Genomic DNA, 18,415 nt, shown 5'->3' on the forward strand with positions numbered 1-18,415 from the left:
TCTTTATTAATCAGGGGTCGCTACCGCAAACTTATCCACTAGGACTTGTGGGGGAAACTAGAGCAACCGGGGAAAACCTACGCGAACACGTGCAAACTCCACACAGAAATGCCTACTGACCCAGCGACCTTCCTGCTGTGAGGTGACAGCGTTACCCACTGCACCACCGTGCCTCCCCATTAAAGTTATTTATTTTATGATATTAGGCTCGGTGTGTATTCTTTATTTCTAATCTTTGTTGATGAATGGTTACACTTATTTTTTATTACTGATAAAATGATATTTTACCTTTCTGTCTCCAAGATAAGTTAATGCAATTTTCTTAATTATCTAAATTATACCATTAACATGTGCTGTAAAATAAATGCGTAGGCTAATAATAACTATTTTATTCTTGACTTTTGGTTATGTCTGGCCAGAGGACAATACACATATGTACAGCTGCAATTGAGCCCACATAAAGTATATTAGATGTTTACTCTAACTTTACAGATAAACGGCTATCCTGCTGTTTTTCCCTCTAGCAGTAGACAACAATTAATATGACGTCACCACCGCACGTCACAAATCGAAAGTGGAAGCAAAGTACAGCGTTCATTAAAAAAAAAAAACAAACAGTGATATTTCGCCATTTTAACAGCTAGATGATCATTTAAAAAGCCAAGTCGGGAGCTGCGTGTAGCAGCACGTGCTGTAACAACAGAGGTTCATTATTTTAATCAAAAAGACTATATAAAAAGCTAATCAAGGTGAGTGCTCAGAATAGAATACAGGTGTGACTTCCGCATTAACAGTTTCAGCATGTACACAGCCATTTTAAATGTGTTAGATATTTTCGTTTCTTAAAGTGTTTAACAAACTTTTTTAGAATGCACTAGTACATTTAGCCTACTCGTAAGAAAGGTGGAGAATTGTTTCAGAGAGTCTGTGAGTGTGCTTGATTTAAAGTGTGCTCTTGTCTAGGCTCTATTAGTTTGTAGGTTTGGTTTAGGTATTGTGTTTTTGTCTATTTTGAAGCAATTTAATTTATTTCTCTTTTCTTTTTTCTTTCTGCTTATTCGTCTTGCTTGTTTATTTATATAATCAATTTATATCAACATAATATTTCCTGAACCAGTTTATCCAACTCAGGATCTGTTGTGATGAATTATTTGGTTTGTTTGTCATTTACATTAATTTAGTGTTGCAGATCAGTTTCTTCTTCATCATGGATAACACACAAACAACCAAAGATGATGATGTTTATCCAGGGTGCAGGTATTTAAACATTTTTAAATTACATTTGATGGAAGCAAGCTGTAACTTTTTTTTTTTTTTTTTTTTTTTTTTGGCCAAAAATCAGTTATTGATATTTTTAGGATATTTGGGTGATCTGTTATCACATAGATATGTATTTGAGTCAATTTCATTGTTTTTCTATAATTGACAGATTTTTAGTTACCTGCCTATAATTAATTTGTCTGGTAAACAAAATGTTTACAGTAGTTTTTTCTTAGTTCCACAGAATTCACACGCTATAGTGAGTTAAGGTCTTTTGTTTTATGGTATCCATGATATTACATTTCATATTAATCTTATATTTCTCACACACAGAGAGAGATCTGTAAGTGTCCTTAGTTCAATTTATAGTTTTACCTTCAACAATCAAACATTGCATTTTAATGTAGAAGTAAATGTGTTTTATATATAGTCATTGTTTCAAACCATTAACCTCAGCTCTTATTTGTTATAGTTCAGTTCATCAGATGAGACCAAAGCCAGAGCCGGAGCCCAGCAGTGTGTCTGTGCAGAGTGACGGGTCTATGGCTCATATCGTACATTTTAAGAGTAAAGACACACAGACTGATATCAGGTCTATCTAGCTTTCATCATCATTCATCCACTCATTTATAGAAGGTTCTATTGACATTTTATGTTACTGACTTTTGTGTTATTATTTATGCTAGTATGGTATTCATACTACTCAATTGTGTCTTAATTATCTTACCAGTTTTATTTCTCACACCAAGAGACTCATCTGCAAGTGTACTTAGTTCAGTTTACAGTTTTTATGTCAACAGAGTAATTGAAAAAGCACACAGTGCTATTTAAAGGATAAATAAACTGTTTATTGTACGTTTTTTTAAATATCCAACACTAATTCAAACCATTAACCTCAGCTTAAATTTTTTATAGTTCAGTTCATCAGAAGAGACCAAAATCAGACCCCAGCTGTGTGTCTATGAGGAGTGATGGGTCTATGGAACAATTTGTACATTTTAAGAGTGAAGACACACAGACTGATCTCAGGTAAACATTTCTATAAAAACGATATGATGATGATGATGTGGACAATGAATTGTGCTTAATTAATGTAGTGACTTTTACAGCCATGAAGCTCTCAACACATTTCAGTCAAATCTGATGAAGAAGTTTGATTGCCTCTGTGAGGGAACAGCGGCGCAGGGAAAATGCACACTCCTGAATGATATCTACACAGAGCTCTACATCACAGAGAGTGAGAGCGGAGTGATCAGTAATGAACATGAGGTAAGACAGCTTGAGACGCAATCCAGGAGATCAACAACAGAGGACACACCAATCAAATGCAGAGACATCTTTACACCTGAGCAAGACAAAGCCATCAGAACTGTGCTGACAAAGGGAATCGCTGGCATTGGAAAAACAGTCTCTGTGCAGAAGTTCATTGTGGACTGGGTTGAAAAGAAGGAGAATCAGGACCTCCAGCTCATATTTCCACTTCCTTTCAGAGAGCTCAATCAGATGAAGGACAAAACGCTCAGTCTTTCAGATATTCTTCATGCCTTTTTCCCTGAAATACTGAAGATTGAAATATTCAATGATAAGTATAAAGTGTTGTTCATCTTTGATGGTCTTGATGAGTGTCGGCTGTCTCTAGATTTTAAGAGCACTGTGAGGTTGTGTGATGTCAATGAATCAGCCTCAGTGGACGTGCTGCTAATGAACATGATTGTGGGGAATCTGCTTCCTTCTGCTCTCATCTGGATCACTTCCAGACCAGCAGCAGCAAATCTCCTCCCCTCTGAGTATGTCCAAAGAGTGACAGAGGTACGAGGTTTCATAGACCCTCAGAAGGAGGAATACTTCAGGAAGAGAATCAGAGATCAGAGTCTGGCCAACAGAATCATCTCACATATGAAGTCCTCCAGGAGCCTCTACATCATGTGCCACATCCCAGTGTTCTGCTGGATTTCAGCCACTGTACTAGAGGTGATGTTGAATGAAGCAGAGAGCGTAGAGATTCCCAAGACTCTCACTCAGATGTACACACACTTCCTGATCTTGCAAACCAACATCAAACATGGGAAGCAGTATGAGAACAAGGTGAGAGACGGAGACATGATCCTCAGACTGGGGAAACTAGCTTTTCAGCAGCTTGTGAAAGGCAATGTGATCTTCTATGAGGAAGACCTGAGAGACTGTGGCATTAATGTGACAGAAGCATCAGTTTACTCAGGATTGTGCACTCAGATCTTCAGAGAGGAGTTTGTCTTGTGTCAGAAGAAAGTGTTCACCTTTGTTCATCTGAGCATTCAGGAACATATAGCGGCTCTTTATGCGCACCTCTCCTGTCTGAACAAAAACGTAAATGTCTTTGAGCAAATGACATTTGAATATGCTCCTTTGTCTAACCTGCATCAGAGAGCTGTGGATGAGGCTCTGCAGAGTAAAAATGGACATCTGGATCTTTTCCTGCGGTTTCTCTTGGGTCTGTCAGTGGAGTCAATTCAGATTCTCCTACAAGAACAAATGAAATGGACAAAAAGAAGCTCTGACAGTTTTAAGGAAACAGTTGAGTACGTTAAGATGAAGATCAGCACCATTTTCTCTCCAGAGAAATCCATCAATCTGTTCCACTGTCTGAATGAACTGGGTGACCATTCACTAGTGGACGAAGTACGACAGTATCTGAGATCTGAACAACTAAATGAAACCAAACTCTCTTCATCTCAGTGGTTGGCTGTAGTGTTTGTGTTCTTGACAGCAGAGAAGAAGCTGGAAAATTTTGAAATTAATGAATTTGTTTGTGGAAACGACCAAACTGAAAAACTGGAAGTGTTGAAGAAGCTGCTGCCTGTGATTAAAGAATCCAGATCAGTTTGGTAAGTATTAATAGCAATGTTTCCATCACCCTATTTTATTACACATCAGAAACTCGGAATTTAGAAAAAATATCAGTGTCATTTTTGATGAAAAACAAATATATATATATATTTTTTGTTACAACTCTGGACTACCACTATATATTTTTATGTTGACTAAAATAAGCACAGTATTGTGTCACAGAGAAACTATTTTCTGTGGACTGGTAATATAGACAAGGTTTATATTAGCTAGATAAGGAACACGCATATGGGCGTTGATCCCCAGTTTGAGGGTTGAACAACAAGCACACCATTCAGCAAACAGACGTCCAGCCATTGGCAATACTCATTGTGAAGGCTCTTGCCTGAGTGATTGTGTAGGGAGGAAGGGAGGGGTTATCATGAGGTGTGTACAATCTGAAATCCAGGTCAACATCACTGTGGTGCAACCAGCAAGTCCTGTTCCTCATCGTCCTTGATTTTGCAAAGTTTCTGTGCAGACCCAGGGACCAGCTTTTAGCTAGTGCATTTGTGCAGATGGGGGGCTTGGTCAAGGAGACAACAACCAGCAATGTTCAGGTAACTGATGCCAACTGATGCCAATCCAGGTGGTGTTTCGTAGACAAATCCGACGGTGCATGCTGGTTGAACATGGTGCCCCAGCCTGTTCTCGATTTGTTGTCAAACAAAAACATGCCTCAACACTTGTTCTAGGGGCACACTGGCCTGTAGAAGGGCTAAATGTATGGCAAGATACGGGAGTAAATGGCACTCTGTGTGTGCTATGCCAGGACATGCCAGTTGCATGTGTAGCAATCCGAGTAACATGACAGCAGCTACCTAATGTCCTAGAAGCCTCTTAAAAAGTTTCATTTGGACCACTGTCTTCCTTCTGAATGGGCTCTATGCATAGCTAGTGTTTATGATGAACTTCCGGTGAAAGTTTGACTATTTTTAATTTCACAAGGTTCCTTTTACAGCATCGATGTTGTGATGTAATTCAAATATACTCAGTTAAATAGACTTAAGCATCCATTTGGTTGTTATAGTGTAAAAAGAGACGAAAAAACATTTAAACGCAGGCGTTGTGATTAGCTGCAAGCTAGCGCAGAAACTCCATAAAAAATACTGGGATGAAATTAATTTCCATATTTTAAAGACATGGCGTGGAAAAATATAATTTAATACAGTGCTTCCTGTTTGGTCTGATACCCACTTCATATCGTATCTCAGCCAGGCAGTGAAGATCGCTGTTTTTTTACAGAAATCAGATCTTAAATGTGGCAATTTTGTATGGGATGACAATTAACTGGAAATTCTGGGACTGGCTGACTGAAAATAAAAGTCTGTGTCTATATACCCAATTGTTTTATACAGTGTAGCCATCATGGTGACAGAGAAAAAGAACAAATAAACAAGACTCTTAGCTTAATTGCTAATTAATTCCCAGGGGGAAAATGAGAGGAATGAAAATAGCACCTGTTTGTCTCAATCTTTTTTACTTCAAATCAGGCAAATGACACAACATACACCACAAACACCATACAGTCTTGTTCAAAATAATAGCAGTACAACGTGACTAACCAGAATAATCCAGGTCCACGCTCTTAAGGCTGTGCAATTGGGCAATTAGTTGAAAGGTGTGTTCACAAAAATAGCAGTGTCTGCTGTTGACTGTACAAACTCAAAACTGTTTTGTACAAATGTTTTTGTTTCTAGGATTTAGCAATCCTGTGAATCACTAAACTGATATTTAGTTGTGTGACCACAGTTTTATAACTGCTTCACATCTGCATGGCATGGAGTCAACCAACTTGTGGTACCATTCAGCTGTTATTACACTCCATGATTCTTTGACAATATTCCACAATTCATTTACATTTCTTGTTTTTGCCTCAGAAGCAGCATTTTTGATACCCCCCACTAGTTCTCAATTGGATTACGATCTGGGGATTGGGTTGGCCACTCTATAACCTTAATTTTGTTGGTTTGGAACCAAGACTTACTAGTGTGTTTGGGGTCATTGTCTTGTTAAAACAACCATTTTAAGGGCATGTCCTCTTCAGCATAAGGCAACATGACCTCTTTAAGTATTTTGACATATGCAAGCTGATCCATGATTCCTGGTATGCAATAAGTAGGCCCAACACCATAGTAGGACAAACATGCTCATATCAAGATGCTTGCACCACCATGCTTCACTGTCTTTGCTGTGGCTTGAATTCAGATTTTGGGGGTTGTCTCACAAACTGTCTGTGCCCCTTGGAGCCAAAATGATAAATTTTACTCCCATCAGTCCACAAAATGTTCCTAATTTTTTCTTTAGACCAGTTGATGTCAAATTGTAACCTCTTCTGCACATGCTTTTTTTAACAGAAGGACTTTAGGGCACTCTTGAAAATAGATTAGCGTCACACAGACATCTTCTAACAGGTAACTCCAGTTTGTCTTTGATCATCCCAGAGCTGATCATTGTCTGAGCCTTTGCCATTCTGGTTATTTTTCGATCCATTTTGATGCTTGTCTTCCATTTTCTTCCTTGTCTCTCTGGTTTTTCCCTCCATTTTAATGCATTGGAAATCATTTTCCCCTCTCCAATCAACTTTTTAATCAAAGTACGCTATGTCTTTAACAATCCATTTGCCTCAGGCTTTAAAATGTATGTTTAACAAGTGCAGGCTTCATCCTTAAATAGGGGCCACCTGATTCACACCTGTTTTTTCAACTGATCAAAATTAATGACCTCACCGAATGAATGCCACACTGCTATTTTTGTGAACACAACCCCTTTGAACTAACTGCCCAATTGCACAGCCTTAAAAGCGTGCATATCATAACCGCTGGGTCTTGTTTGTTTTCTGAGAATCTACTGCACCTACTGATAACTTGTTTGCCATGTGTCAATAGGAAATATACTAAAACCTGGATTGTTCTGATTAGTCACATTGTACTGCTATTATTTTGAACAATACTATACATAGTAAAACTACTCTACAGCCACAATGATATGATACAACACATTGAAACACCTAATAAATCAACACAATTTCTAAGTAGAAGGAATCTTCCACTGGTGCTTTCTGACTTGGTGGCTTTGCTTAAAGGTGCAGAAGAAGAGACTACAGTAAGCTTAGTTTTTGACAGGCGGGGTGCAGGAATTACAGTTATTAGTAAGCCATGCTTACATGCTATTTCAGACAGAGTATTCAAAGTAGTATGATAAACAATGTAGGGGCCGCATCACAGGCTGTCATTGTTCAAAAATGAACCAATCTTTACCTCAGCAAAGCAGGCTAGACAGAATAGCACTATTTACTTGTGTTTTGCTGTCAAACTAAATACAAATCTACATTATCGATGCTGTAAAAGGTCCCTTATCAAATTGAAAATAGTCACATCAATCTATCGCCGGGAGATTTCAGTGGCTGAACAACACTTCTGTGCATATTACCCATTTATAACAACACAATCTACATCAGGTTTGCATGACTCAAATACTTTCAAAACATAACATCACCTGTCTAAAAGAAATACTTCAGCCATGGTGTCATCCTTCCTCCAGCGTGCAAAAGTAACTCCAATATTGATTCAGCATTTGTTGCTGTCATTTTCTCTTGTGCACGTGAATGCGGCGCGTTGAACAGGGTGCGCAGTTGTATAAATCTACATTGGTTGACAGACAGTTTGGGCTGCTTCTCAGCTCTATAGGAATTGTCGGCCCGACAATTTTTAATTAGATAAACATTTTTTAGTTTCATGCCTCACCCAGAATGTAAAAATACATATAAATACATTTAGATAATTTACTTTAATTATTACTATCGTAATGTGAAGAGACTTTCAACCAGTACAACAAAAAATGTTTCCGAAGACATTCACCTACTGCACCTTTAAAGATTAAGTCTGTTTATCTGTTTTAGGAGATATTGTAATCCCCAGTTGAAATGTAAACATATTTAATTTCTTTTAATTGTAATGAGTGTGTGAGATTGAAGAGCGTGTCTTTGTTCTCTACAGGTTTGTTAATTATAGTCTCACAGATGAAGGTTGTGCTGCATTGGCTTCAGCTCTGATATCAAATCCTGAAAATGTGAGAGAACTGGATCTGGCATTTAATGATCTGAGAGGTTCAGTGACTTCGCTCTGTGCTGTGCTGGAGAATCCTCACTCTAAACTGGAAAAAATGGTGTAAGTTCATATTTGACTCTCACACTTGAAACACAATTGAACGTAAATGTGAAGAGTTTTTTTTTAATCGCCCTGAAAGTACCCTTAAACATTTCAATGTTCATTTTATTTTCGGCATAGTCACTTTATTAATCTGGGGTCACCACAGCAGAATGAACCGCCAACTTATCCAGCATATGTTTTACGCAGCGAATGCCCTTCCAGCTGCAACCCATCTCTGGGAAACATCCATACACACTTCCTTCACACACATACACTATGGACAATTTAGCCTACCCAATTCACCTTTACCACATGTCTTTGGACTGTGGGGGAAACCGGAGCATCCTTAGGAAACCCACGCAAACGCAGGGAGAACATGCAAACTCCACACGGAAACGCCAACTGACCCAGCCAAGGTTCGGTTGTAAATATCAAAAAACAAAAGAGTAGAAACATGTTTTCTTGACTTTCATTCATATTTTTCTGGAAATTGTTACATATTTTACTTTTCAAGACTTAATAATAAAGAACTGTTGAAATATGATTAGTATTTTTAGAATTGGTTTTGACCAGTTGAACAAGTCTTTGATGAATTAAAGTATTTTTAAAAGAAAAAAGCATGATGATGAAAATTATTGATGATGATGATAATAATAAAATACATGTATAAATTGAAAAAATATTTCTCAACATTCACATTTTTATCAAATAAATGCAGCTTATGTTTATCCTATTATTTAAAGCGAACAGATGTATATCCTGCTTGAATGAAACTGTTTTATGATCATGTTTTGTGCTCTGTCATTTTAGACCTCAGTTCTTCAAACATGTTGATTTGGGCTTTTAGTTCAGGCTTTCTCTTTAATAATTGATTATTGTACTCTACAGGTTGGCTAATTGTGGTTTGACAGGTGAAAGTTGTGCTGCTTTGGTTTCAGCTCTGAGATCAAACCCTGCACAACTGAGAGATCTGGATCTGTCCAGGAATAAAATAGGAGATTCAGTCATTCTTTTCTGTGGCGTACTGGAGCATCCTCATTGTAAACTGGAGAAACTCTGGTAAGATCATATTTGACTCTCTCACACATGAAACACAATGTAAAGTTTATTTAAAGTGTTGAGTCTCTTTCTGCTGCTGTGACTTGAAAATTATTTAGCTGATTGAGCTGTATTATTGAACACAAGAGCTGGTCATCACTAACACAATACTGCAGGACTGAGAGACACTCAAACAGACAATTTCACATTACACTCATCTCATTCTCTGAACAGAAAGAGTGATTATTCCGCTGCGAGTCACATGAAGGTATATTACTGACTCTAGTTTCTTTCTTTCAGTCTACTAAAGCAAATGGGCATGATGAATGATTATTTTTCTGATAGTTTCTGCCTGGTCTTCATTAATTCAGCAAGATTTTTTTATGATACATGAAACGGAAAGATAAAACCATCTGAAAAATGTAAATGTAGCAACTTAGTAAGTGAATGGAATGGTAAATTTGTTTTGTGATAAAGCATTTCTGATACATTAGTGGGCATTTTATCTATCATTGTACTGTGAGATGCATCAGAGCCGGCCCAAGCCTTCAGGGGGCCCTAAGCCGTATTTTATTTGGGGCCCACTTGGTGCAAACAAATTTTCATCAATCCTTGATTATTTGAACACTTTAAATTTACAACACGCATTATCATTTTTATTTGCTGTTGCGTTGTTGTGTTTTTAAGGTCCCAAGACATTCTTTGAAATGTGCGTGTTTTATTCAATGTTTGACGTAATCTCAACTGAAACATGAAGAGAGAGTGGGGCATAGAGTATGGGTTTTTTTTTCAGATCTATTTTTAAAATAGATTTAAATGTTACCACTGCAAAAAATGTTTTTCTTACATGTATATTTTTTGTATTTACTAGTTTAAATATGTAAAAAATCTATTTAAATCACAATCAAATTAAATCAAGAAGCATTTTCTAGACATGTTCGCATATCTATCAAATTGCTTAATATCTAGAAAAGAAATTCAGTTTTCAGAAATAATTCGGAATTAAGTGTTTTTTTTTCTGTAAAGCATACAAACTAATCTGCCAGTGAGGTAAGTAAAATGGTCTTATTTAAAACCAATATTCTTTTACTTACACAAATTGGCAGATTATCTAGCTTTCTTAATGAAAAGCTCACATCATTTTGACTGAATATCTGTCTAGAAAATGTTTTTTTTTTTTAAGAATTTTTACATATTTGGGCTAGAAACAAGACAAAAACAATAAAAAAGGAAATAATTTTTGCAGTGTATTTACCAACTGTCAGTGATTCATAGTACATGGCTGTGTGACAAGAAATTTGATCACAAGAAAACCAACCATGATATATCACAATTTTTGTAAATGAGGGGTAAAAAATGCATCAAAAAGTTTAACAGCATGTGTTTATAGCATTTCAGCAGTGTAAAACAAGCACACAGCTGTCCAACAAGTTGAAAAATGCAGATATATGTTTGTGACTGAAAGCACTCATTTAAATTAGTCAGAGCAGCAGCATCTCAATTTAGTAGAAAATATACATTTAAGAAAACACTGCATAGCAATTTATTGCTTTCTAGTTTTCTGTAAACTAAAGACACTTATTACAACTTGGCTGACTTATTTGATGTATTTTATGCTTAGCCTTGGTTTATTTTTAATCAAGCAAAATCCAGCATTCCCACTAGATGAATATATTTTCTTCAAAAACAGTAACTGATCCGAATGCACAGAACGATGAGCACAGACTCCTCTGAGCACTTATAATGTCTCCAGCAGTGGAGAACATTGGTTAATTACGCATCAATTTAAAAAGAGCATCATTTTAAAGTTTTTTTTTTATTTCTCTAATGTTTTCAGCCAAAATACCATCTGCAAGACTTTGCAAATGTCTGCAAGGGTTAAATAAATGCAAGGCCCTTCAAATTATATGTTTATGTCCTATTGATATCTTTATATGTTTTGTTGGAATGAAATAGTTTGAGCACATATTCCTGTATGAAGTTTCACAGCATTTACCGCAGGCACACATGAGTGATCTAGCAATGTGAGGGTCTGTGAGGGAGAAACTAGCGGAAGATTCGGGAGAACAGTGATGTCTGAAACACACAGATACCTTGGTCCAGCTTGGACAGAAGAAGGTGTCCAAATGGCTGAAATTTTCACCATTGCAATGGCTCCTGTGTCAGTGGTTGAAAACGCCGTCTCTGATGTATTGTTTATCCGCCATTATGGGGGGGCAGCTGGGTGTACTGCAGCCACAGTGGTAAATGGCTGCAGTCAGTGTAAGGCTGATAAATTAATTCAGATCTTTTGTACATTTAGATAAATATTGATTCTTGGCGCCAGAGCATATTGATATTTTGTCCCATTCATAATCTATAACCAAACTCTCTAACAAACTAAAACAAAAACAAAAGTTAGGCCATGTGTTAGACCCCTGTTAGGCCATGTGGCCCTGAGCAGCCGCTCAGTTCGCTTATGTCTTGGGCTGGCTCTGGGATACATGAGGTGTTGATGTGCAGATTGTGACTTGCTGGTTTTGTTTTTGTAATCTGAAAGACTGAAACCTTTTGTCAAGGTGAACGAAGTTTTCAATGTGTGTTTATTCTCATTGAAAATATTGTAAAACAAAGGAGAAATCTTTGTCTGACTTTTAAAAGATTTTTTGTTTTGTATTTTTGTGTGAAGCGCTATACTCGTTACTTTTTCAGGATCTTTGAAGAATTCAAGGTGTGGTCCACAGTGTATTTTTAAGACTTGGTTGTGTTTATAAGATGCAAAGCAATGTGTGCTCATGCTTTATTTGTAGAAAATCACGTTATTTTTTCATATATCTTACTTTAATATTTTACCGAAAGACGAAGGTAAAGTGTTGTAATGTCACTAAACAGATAACAAGACTCCGCAAAGTCTGTGTGTTTGTGTGCTGTATAAATAGTCCAACTAATCAGTCTTTGAGCAGTTTTAGCTGTGTAAGTGTAATCAATGGAGAATTGGATAGTCCATATACTGGTGGATTTGTAGTTCTTTAGTGAACTGTGTGTTTACGAGCGATCTGTACAGGCTGGATCGCTAGTGATTGTGACATAGTCCCCCCTCTAAGGAGCAGATTCCAGATGCTCCAAACAGGTGGGAGGTGGAGCGGAGGCGGAACAGGGGGAGGGATGGAGGGCCAGGACCATGCAGCGGAGGTGTACCTGGAGCGTAGAGCTGTGGAAGACCTGGAGTGTGGAGCTGCAGAGGGCCTGAAGCATGGAGCTGTAGAGGGCCTGGAGTGTGGAGCTGGTCGAATGGCGGGCACCAGATATCTCTGAATCTCTCGAATAGCGGGTGCCAGAAACCTCCGAATCCCCCGAATTCAGGTAATTCGAGAGGATCTGGCACCTCTGGCCAAGAGGATCTGGCGCCCGTCATTCCAGGGATTCAGAGATATCTGGCGCCCACTATTCCAGGGATTCAGAGGTTTCTGGCACCCGCCATTCGAGGAATACAGAGGGTTCTGGCAGTGTCAATGCCTCTGGTGGCGGTGGCGACTCTGGCAGCTCTGGAGGTGGTGGTGGCAACAGCTCTGGCAACTCAGGTGGTGGTGGCCATTCTGGTGGCTCAGATGATGGCATTCAGGAACAGGAAAAACAGGAACTATGGCAGGAACAGACTCAGAACAGGAAGCCATCTTGTGAGCTGGTGGCAGACTGGTAGTAACCCTCATGTGAGCTGGAGTGGTCCATTGAGTGTAATCAATGGAAACTTGGAGCAGGTGTGTGTGCGTGTTGCATAACAGGCCTTGTAGTCCATATACTGGTGGATTTGTAATTCTTTAGTGAACTGTGTGTTTACCAGTGCACCAGTGTTTATCTGCGCAGGCTGGATCGCTTGTGATTGTGATAATATCGCAGTGGACCACCCCTTTGAAAAAGTTAAAAACAACATCTGAAATATTTTGAAACGTTACAGTTATTTGTTTATCAAATTCATCAAATAAAGAGGACAGAAAATGTATTATTCTTTTGAATAATAATACAGTTTATCGCAAAAAATAAAGACAATTTTCAACACTGAAAAAAATTATAAATGTTTCTTGAGCAGCAAATCAGCATATTAGAAGGATTTCTGAAGAATAATGTAACTGATGTAATGATACTAATATATTACATATATATTAATTTATTATATTGTTCTCATTCTTTAAGGATTAAAATGTGAGTGAGAAGATGGCCTATTTTTTTCTACAGGTTGAGTGATTGTGGTGTCACAGATGTAGGCTGTGATGCTTTGGCTTCAGCTCTGAGATCAAACCCTGAAAGCTTGAGGGATCTGAGTCTCTCTTGGAATAAACTATCAAAATCCAAAATGAAGTTGCTGTCAGATCTTAAGGATGACCCACATTATAAACTGGACACATTATACTTTTGTGAGTATGTTTTTATTTAAACCTGCCTCAAAGGTTCAGTAACAGGTGATCTGGCGATCTGTACTACCTCCTCAGAATGTAGCTTGATCTGTCATGTTTCATCTAAAAAATCAGGAGTGGATCGGAATGAACTACCATTCTGATTAACAATAAACAAATTTTAAATAGTTAATTCTGATAGACATTTGAAGCTGACAAAATGCGCTACCCCTGATTTTTAGACAAAACATGACCAGTTGCACATTCTGTGGAGGTAGCACAGACTGCAGTACAATTGGTCTTGTTTGTAAATGGAGGGTATGGGATAATAATTCAGCTTCACTGTCGTCTCTGTGCTTTAAACAGTTTAGCAAGAGTTTGTAATTATATCCTAATATGTCTGGTTGTTGTTTTTTTCTGATATGGATCTGCAGATATGATCTGACAGCAGTAATGTCTTATATTTGTGTGTTTTATTGCAGGACTCTCAGAGTGGTGAGGTATTCTACTTAGTTGCCAGTAGTCCATCAGTTAGAATGCATGAGCCTTGGTAATCACTTATAGTTTCTTAATTCCCCCCTTGCTTCACATAGGTAACAGGTGGATAGAGTTGTGGTTCTACAGAAAACAAAAACATTATTATTAAATCAAGCTACATCAGTCATACAACATTAAACGCATTGCAGTATTAATATCATTATTAACTGGTTAATTGCAAATGTAAAATTGCATTTAAACATTGAAAGCAATATGCTATAAAGCATAAAGAATCATATGAAAGCATATAAAACTCTCAGCCATAAAAAACAAACTATCTTCTTATTGCTACAACAACATGAATTGTATCAGATTGGAAATACAAATGGCAAAGCTCTGAACAATCCTATTATATATAGACCTGGCATAGATTTAAACATGTCCAGGCAACCCATTACCACACAATAAGTTATACATATAAAATTACACATATAATATGCAGGCAACGTGGTGGCGCAGTAGGTAGTGCTGTCGCCTCACAGCAAGAAGGTCGCTGGTTCGAGCCTTGGCTGGGTCAGTTGGCATTTCTGTGTGTTTGCATGTTGTCCCCGCGTTCACGTGGGTTTCCTCCGGGTGCTCCAGTTTCCCCCACAGTCCAAAGACATGCGGCACAGGTAAATTGGGTAGGCTATATTGTCCGTAGTGTGAATGTGTGTGTTTGGATGTTTCCCAGTGATGGGTTGCATCTGGAAGGGCATCCGCTGCGTAAAACATGTGCTAGATAAGGTAGCGGTTCATTCCGCTGTGGTGACCCCAGATTAATAAAGGGACTAAGCTGAAAATGAATGAATGAATATAACATGCCTACACCCTTCATTTTTGTACATCTGTAAAAAAAAATTACAGCAGTTATCCCAGTAATTGTTTTTATTGTTTTTTATTGTTTCTTGATTTGTCTTAAAATAGCTACCTCATACATCTCTTGAATAGGTCATTTTGCTTTCCAGCCTACAATTTTTAAAGAGCTCTATTATGGGTTATGAAAACAAGCTTCCATGTGCGTAACACAGCACTAAGTGAATGAAAACATCCAGATGAGGTTTAAATCTGAAAGTGCACTGTGTTTAAAACTATTGATTCTTTAGCGAAATAGTCGACTTAGAGTCGAATAAATGAATCGTGTTGGATTTGGATCTTTTGCTTGAATGCGTTGATGTCGATAAGGTACATCCCCAAATATGTTTTACCTGTTGTCTAGTACTGGTAATAATGGGAACGCCCTTCAGACACTAGCGGAGCACGAAGGATCACTGTACTGATCATGACACGAAGATGACGATCACTGACAGATGGAGATTCAGCTGTGGGGAATAAAGAGTTAAAGTTCATTTTGACAACAACACCACAGTATAGCCAATTTAGTGCTGTGTTTGTTCCTGTCATTTTTCTGATTTTTGATACAATAACCTACGCTGCAATGTTGGATTCATCAACCGTTTGCTATTAAATGAAGGAGCAGCAGAGACTGTGTATGGGACTCTGTCAGACTTTGACAGGGACTTTGTCAGTAACTGTTACAGTTCATATTGACCAGTTTCTTCTTCCTCTGGATCATTAAATGTAAGTGTCATTTAAATTGTTGCCTTGTTTTGTGTGGTTTGTAAAATATGTATTTTAATGTGTGTTGTAACTTGTAATTGCTCCACACAGTTTGTTATCACTTATCTATTATAGATCAGTGCTTGAACTGTATCTCTCAGGTTAAATCTTTATGGGGATATTCACGTATTGCGTCCAAAACCACAGTAAAAACGTTTTCTGAACTCGCGTTCCTTTGTCGTTTGCCTTTGCTATGGCCACCCTCAGCTGTTCCTCACACTTTTTGATACTACCAAAAGAAAGAGATAACAAATAAAACTGTAGGTTGTGTAAGAATTTTACGCTTAATGTCACTTTTGTTTGCCCCTTTGTGATGAGACATGAGTGCCACCTTAAACCTGAGGTTCCAGTCTAGTGACTGCCAAAGGGTAAAACTTTGAGGTAATTTTTTCCCCTTTGCATCTATGATGCATGCAAAGACTCATATATCAGACTTGCTTGATGTGGGTTTCTTAACAGTAGACTGACCATTCTCTAATGCAAGCTGAAGGACAGCGCTTCTTTACTTTGCTCTTCCTTGTTGGTAAAGCCCACTCTGAGGACCATTATGCAGATGATGCATGGACAAAAGCCTGTGCAGAGAGCACTGGTCATTCGATCAGCATGTGTAACAGTTGTGAGCACATGGTGTGCCGGTGCTCAATAAGAATGAGGAAATAACAGATATGCTGTTCTGAAATAACATCGGGACTCGCTATATTGTTAGCCCGCCCGCTCCCATTCAAATTACACCAGAGTTACCGACCATTACCAAGTTTTATTCAGAAATTTATTCCCGCACCGCAAGAAATCTGGTCGGGCCCATGGACCTCAATGCAGACCTCTACTTCCTACCTCCACCTGCTCTACATCCCCTCCAGGAGCTTTCAGTCGGTGAGTGAGCACTGCCTTTGGTGCCTTCATAGAGAGGCTATAAGTCACGTTCCAAACCTTTTCATTCAATGGTGGAATGATCTTCCTATTCCCATGGACTGCTGATTCATTGGTATCATTCAAACGACAACTTAAAAACCCATCTCTTCCACAATCACCTGAACCCCTGTGAAAAAAGGTGAGTGGGCTTGACAAACCACCTGTAGAAACACTCTTTTCTCTCTCTCTAAAAAAATCCCTCCTCCTTACTCTAGGACTTAATTCTCTGAGCACTACCAGTTCCTTTGTATAATTGTCACTTCTTATGTGTATTGCCTCTTGTTGAATCGCTGAATGCCTTCACAATCGTACATCGCTTTGGACAAAAGCATCTGCTAAATGACTAAATGTAAAGAGGAACATGAGTTGAGGCTGAGAGCATTTCTTCTGTGCTCTTCATCCCTTCTGTGCTCCAGTTGCAGGTAATAAAATACTATGGGAGCATTGGCGAAATACTGGTGCCAATCTATGTATACACATTCATAGAAAACTAGTTTCAAAAACACGGCATGGTTCTTTGTGTACAGTGCGTGATGAGATTTATTAAGAAGCAGTTCTTCTCAGGCAGCCATCTGGTAACAGCTATCAGAATATATATATATATATAAAAAAAGAAAGAAATACTTTAGAAAGATCAGATGGTTGAGAGGTCAGATTTGACTGATGGCTACAAATATTATTTCCAGTTTATTGACTAAATATTGTTTCTTTTTCTTAATGCATTTACTTTGAATATTATTTTAGCTTTTCTGATAAAACTATAAAATATGTGGTATTTTTTCTTGTGTTCACAGGAAAATTAGTATACAAAGAACTTCAGTCATGTTTTGATAAGTTAAATGTTTTTCAAGTTTGTATATGATAAAATGTGGATGTGTTTTTAGATGTTGGATGTAATTACTAAATTACTAAAAACTAGTTATTGTAATCGAATGTCATATCTGCTGAAAAGGTCAATTAATGTCTATTTTGAATTTTAAGGTAATTTAACTAGTTACTTGAATGATGTACTTGCCCTAAATGTTGTAAATAAATTCAACAAATGTATAAAAATCAATTGTACTTTTTTGTCATACAAATATATTTCAAAGAATAGTTTTATTTTTCATCTAAAGAAGGTTACATTTATCAAGACGTTTATATGGTTAAGAAAAATTTGAGAAATCAATACATGACAATAAAATCTGAGAAGGAGAGTAACTATGTTTACAGAGTAAGGGTGAGTTCAGTCTGTACAGAGTAAGAAAATGTTTGACAATCAACTATTTTGCAATACTCAAGTTTACATTTGTCTGACAATGTTTTAGAAACAAACAATGAATTTAATATGACATTGATGACAAAATGTAATATGAAATATGTCTACTGTAACTAATTTAATGTTTTGATACAGTTGATACCAAGATTATATAATAACCAAGATCATATAATAAAAGATCAGTATATGGAAATGGGTGTACTGTGATTCTCAGGATGCTATTACATCTGTGGTTCGGTTCATTTGGTCTGGACCAAGGGCAACAAATGATACATTGTAGCATTTTCTGCAGTTTATTTTTGTTTGTTTTTTTGGTCCTTTCCACACCAAACTGACTGCTTTGGTAGGAACTTGTTGAAAAGAACCAAAAATGCAGTCATGTGACAAAATCCACATCACTCATTGGCCGGATGTTATTGAATTTT

General features: G+C 37.6%; 1 protein-coding gene across 1 annotated transcript; it reads left to right on the forward strand.

Moving 5' to 3' along the window:
- Positions 1–610: 610 nt before the first annotated feature.
- On the forward strand, positions 611–15,797 carry LOC130235926 (NACHT, LRR and PYD domains-containing protein 3-like). Its single transcript, XM_056466462.1, has 9 exons — positions 611–749; positions 1,182–1,257; positions 1,733–1,852; positions 2,176–2,289; positions 2,370–4,124; positions 8,124–8,294; positions 9,165–9,335; positions 13,527–13,705; positions 14,167–15,797. Coding segments are annotated over exons 2-9 (2,562 nt in total). The 5' UTR covers positions 611–749; positions 1,182–1,207; the 3' UTR covers positions 14,169–15,797.
- The last annotated feature ends 2,618 nt before the right edge of the window (positions 15,798–18,415 follow it).

This window comes from Danio aesculapii, chromosome 2 (assembly GCF_903798145.1).
Source record: "Danio aesculapii chromosome 2, fDanAes4.1, whole genome shotgun sequence".
NCBI lineage: Eukaryota > Metazoa > Chordata > Actinopteri > Cypriniformes > Danionidae > Danio > Danio aesculapii.

Excerpts from the sequence above, each read along its gene's own strand:
- LOC130235926 (XM_056466462.1), top strand. The coding sequence starts at position 1,208 with ATGGATAACACACAAACAACCAAAGATGATGATGTTTATCCAGGGTGC. Across the intron at positions 2,290-2,369 it reads GACACACAGACTGATCTCAG|CCATGAAGCTCTCAACACAT; the intron begins GTAAACATTTCT and ends TGACTTTTACAG. Across the intron at positions 9,336-13,526 it reads TGTAAACTGGAGAAACTCTG|GTTGAGTGATTGTGGTGTCA; the intron begins GTAAGATCATAT and ends TTTTTTCTACAG.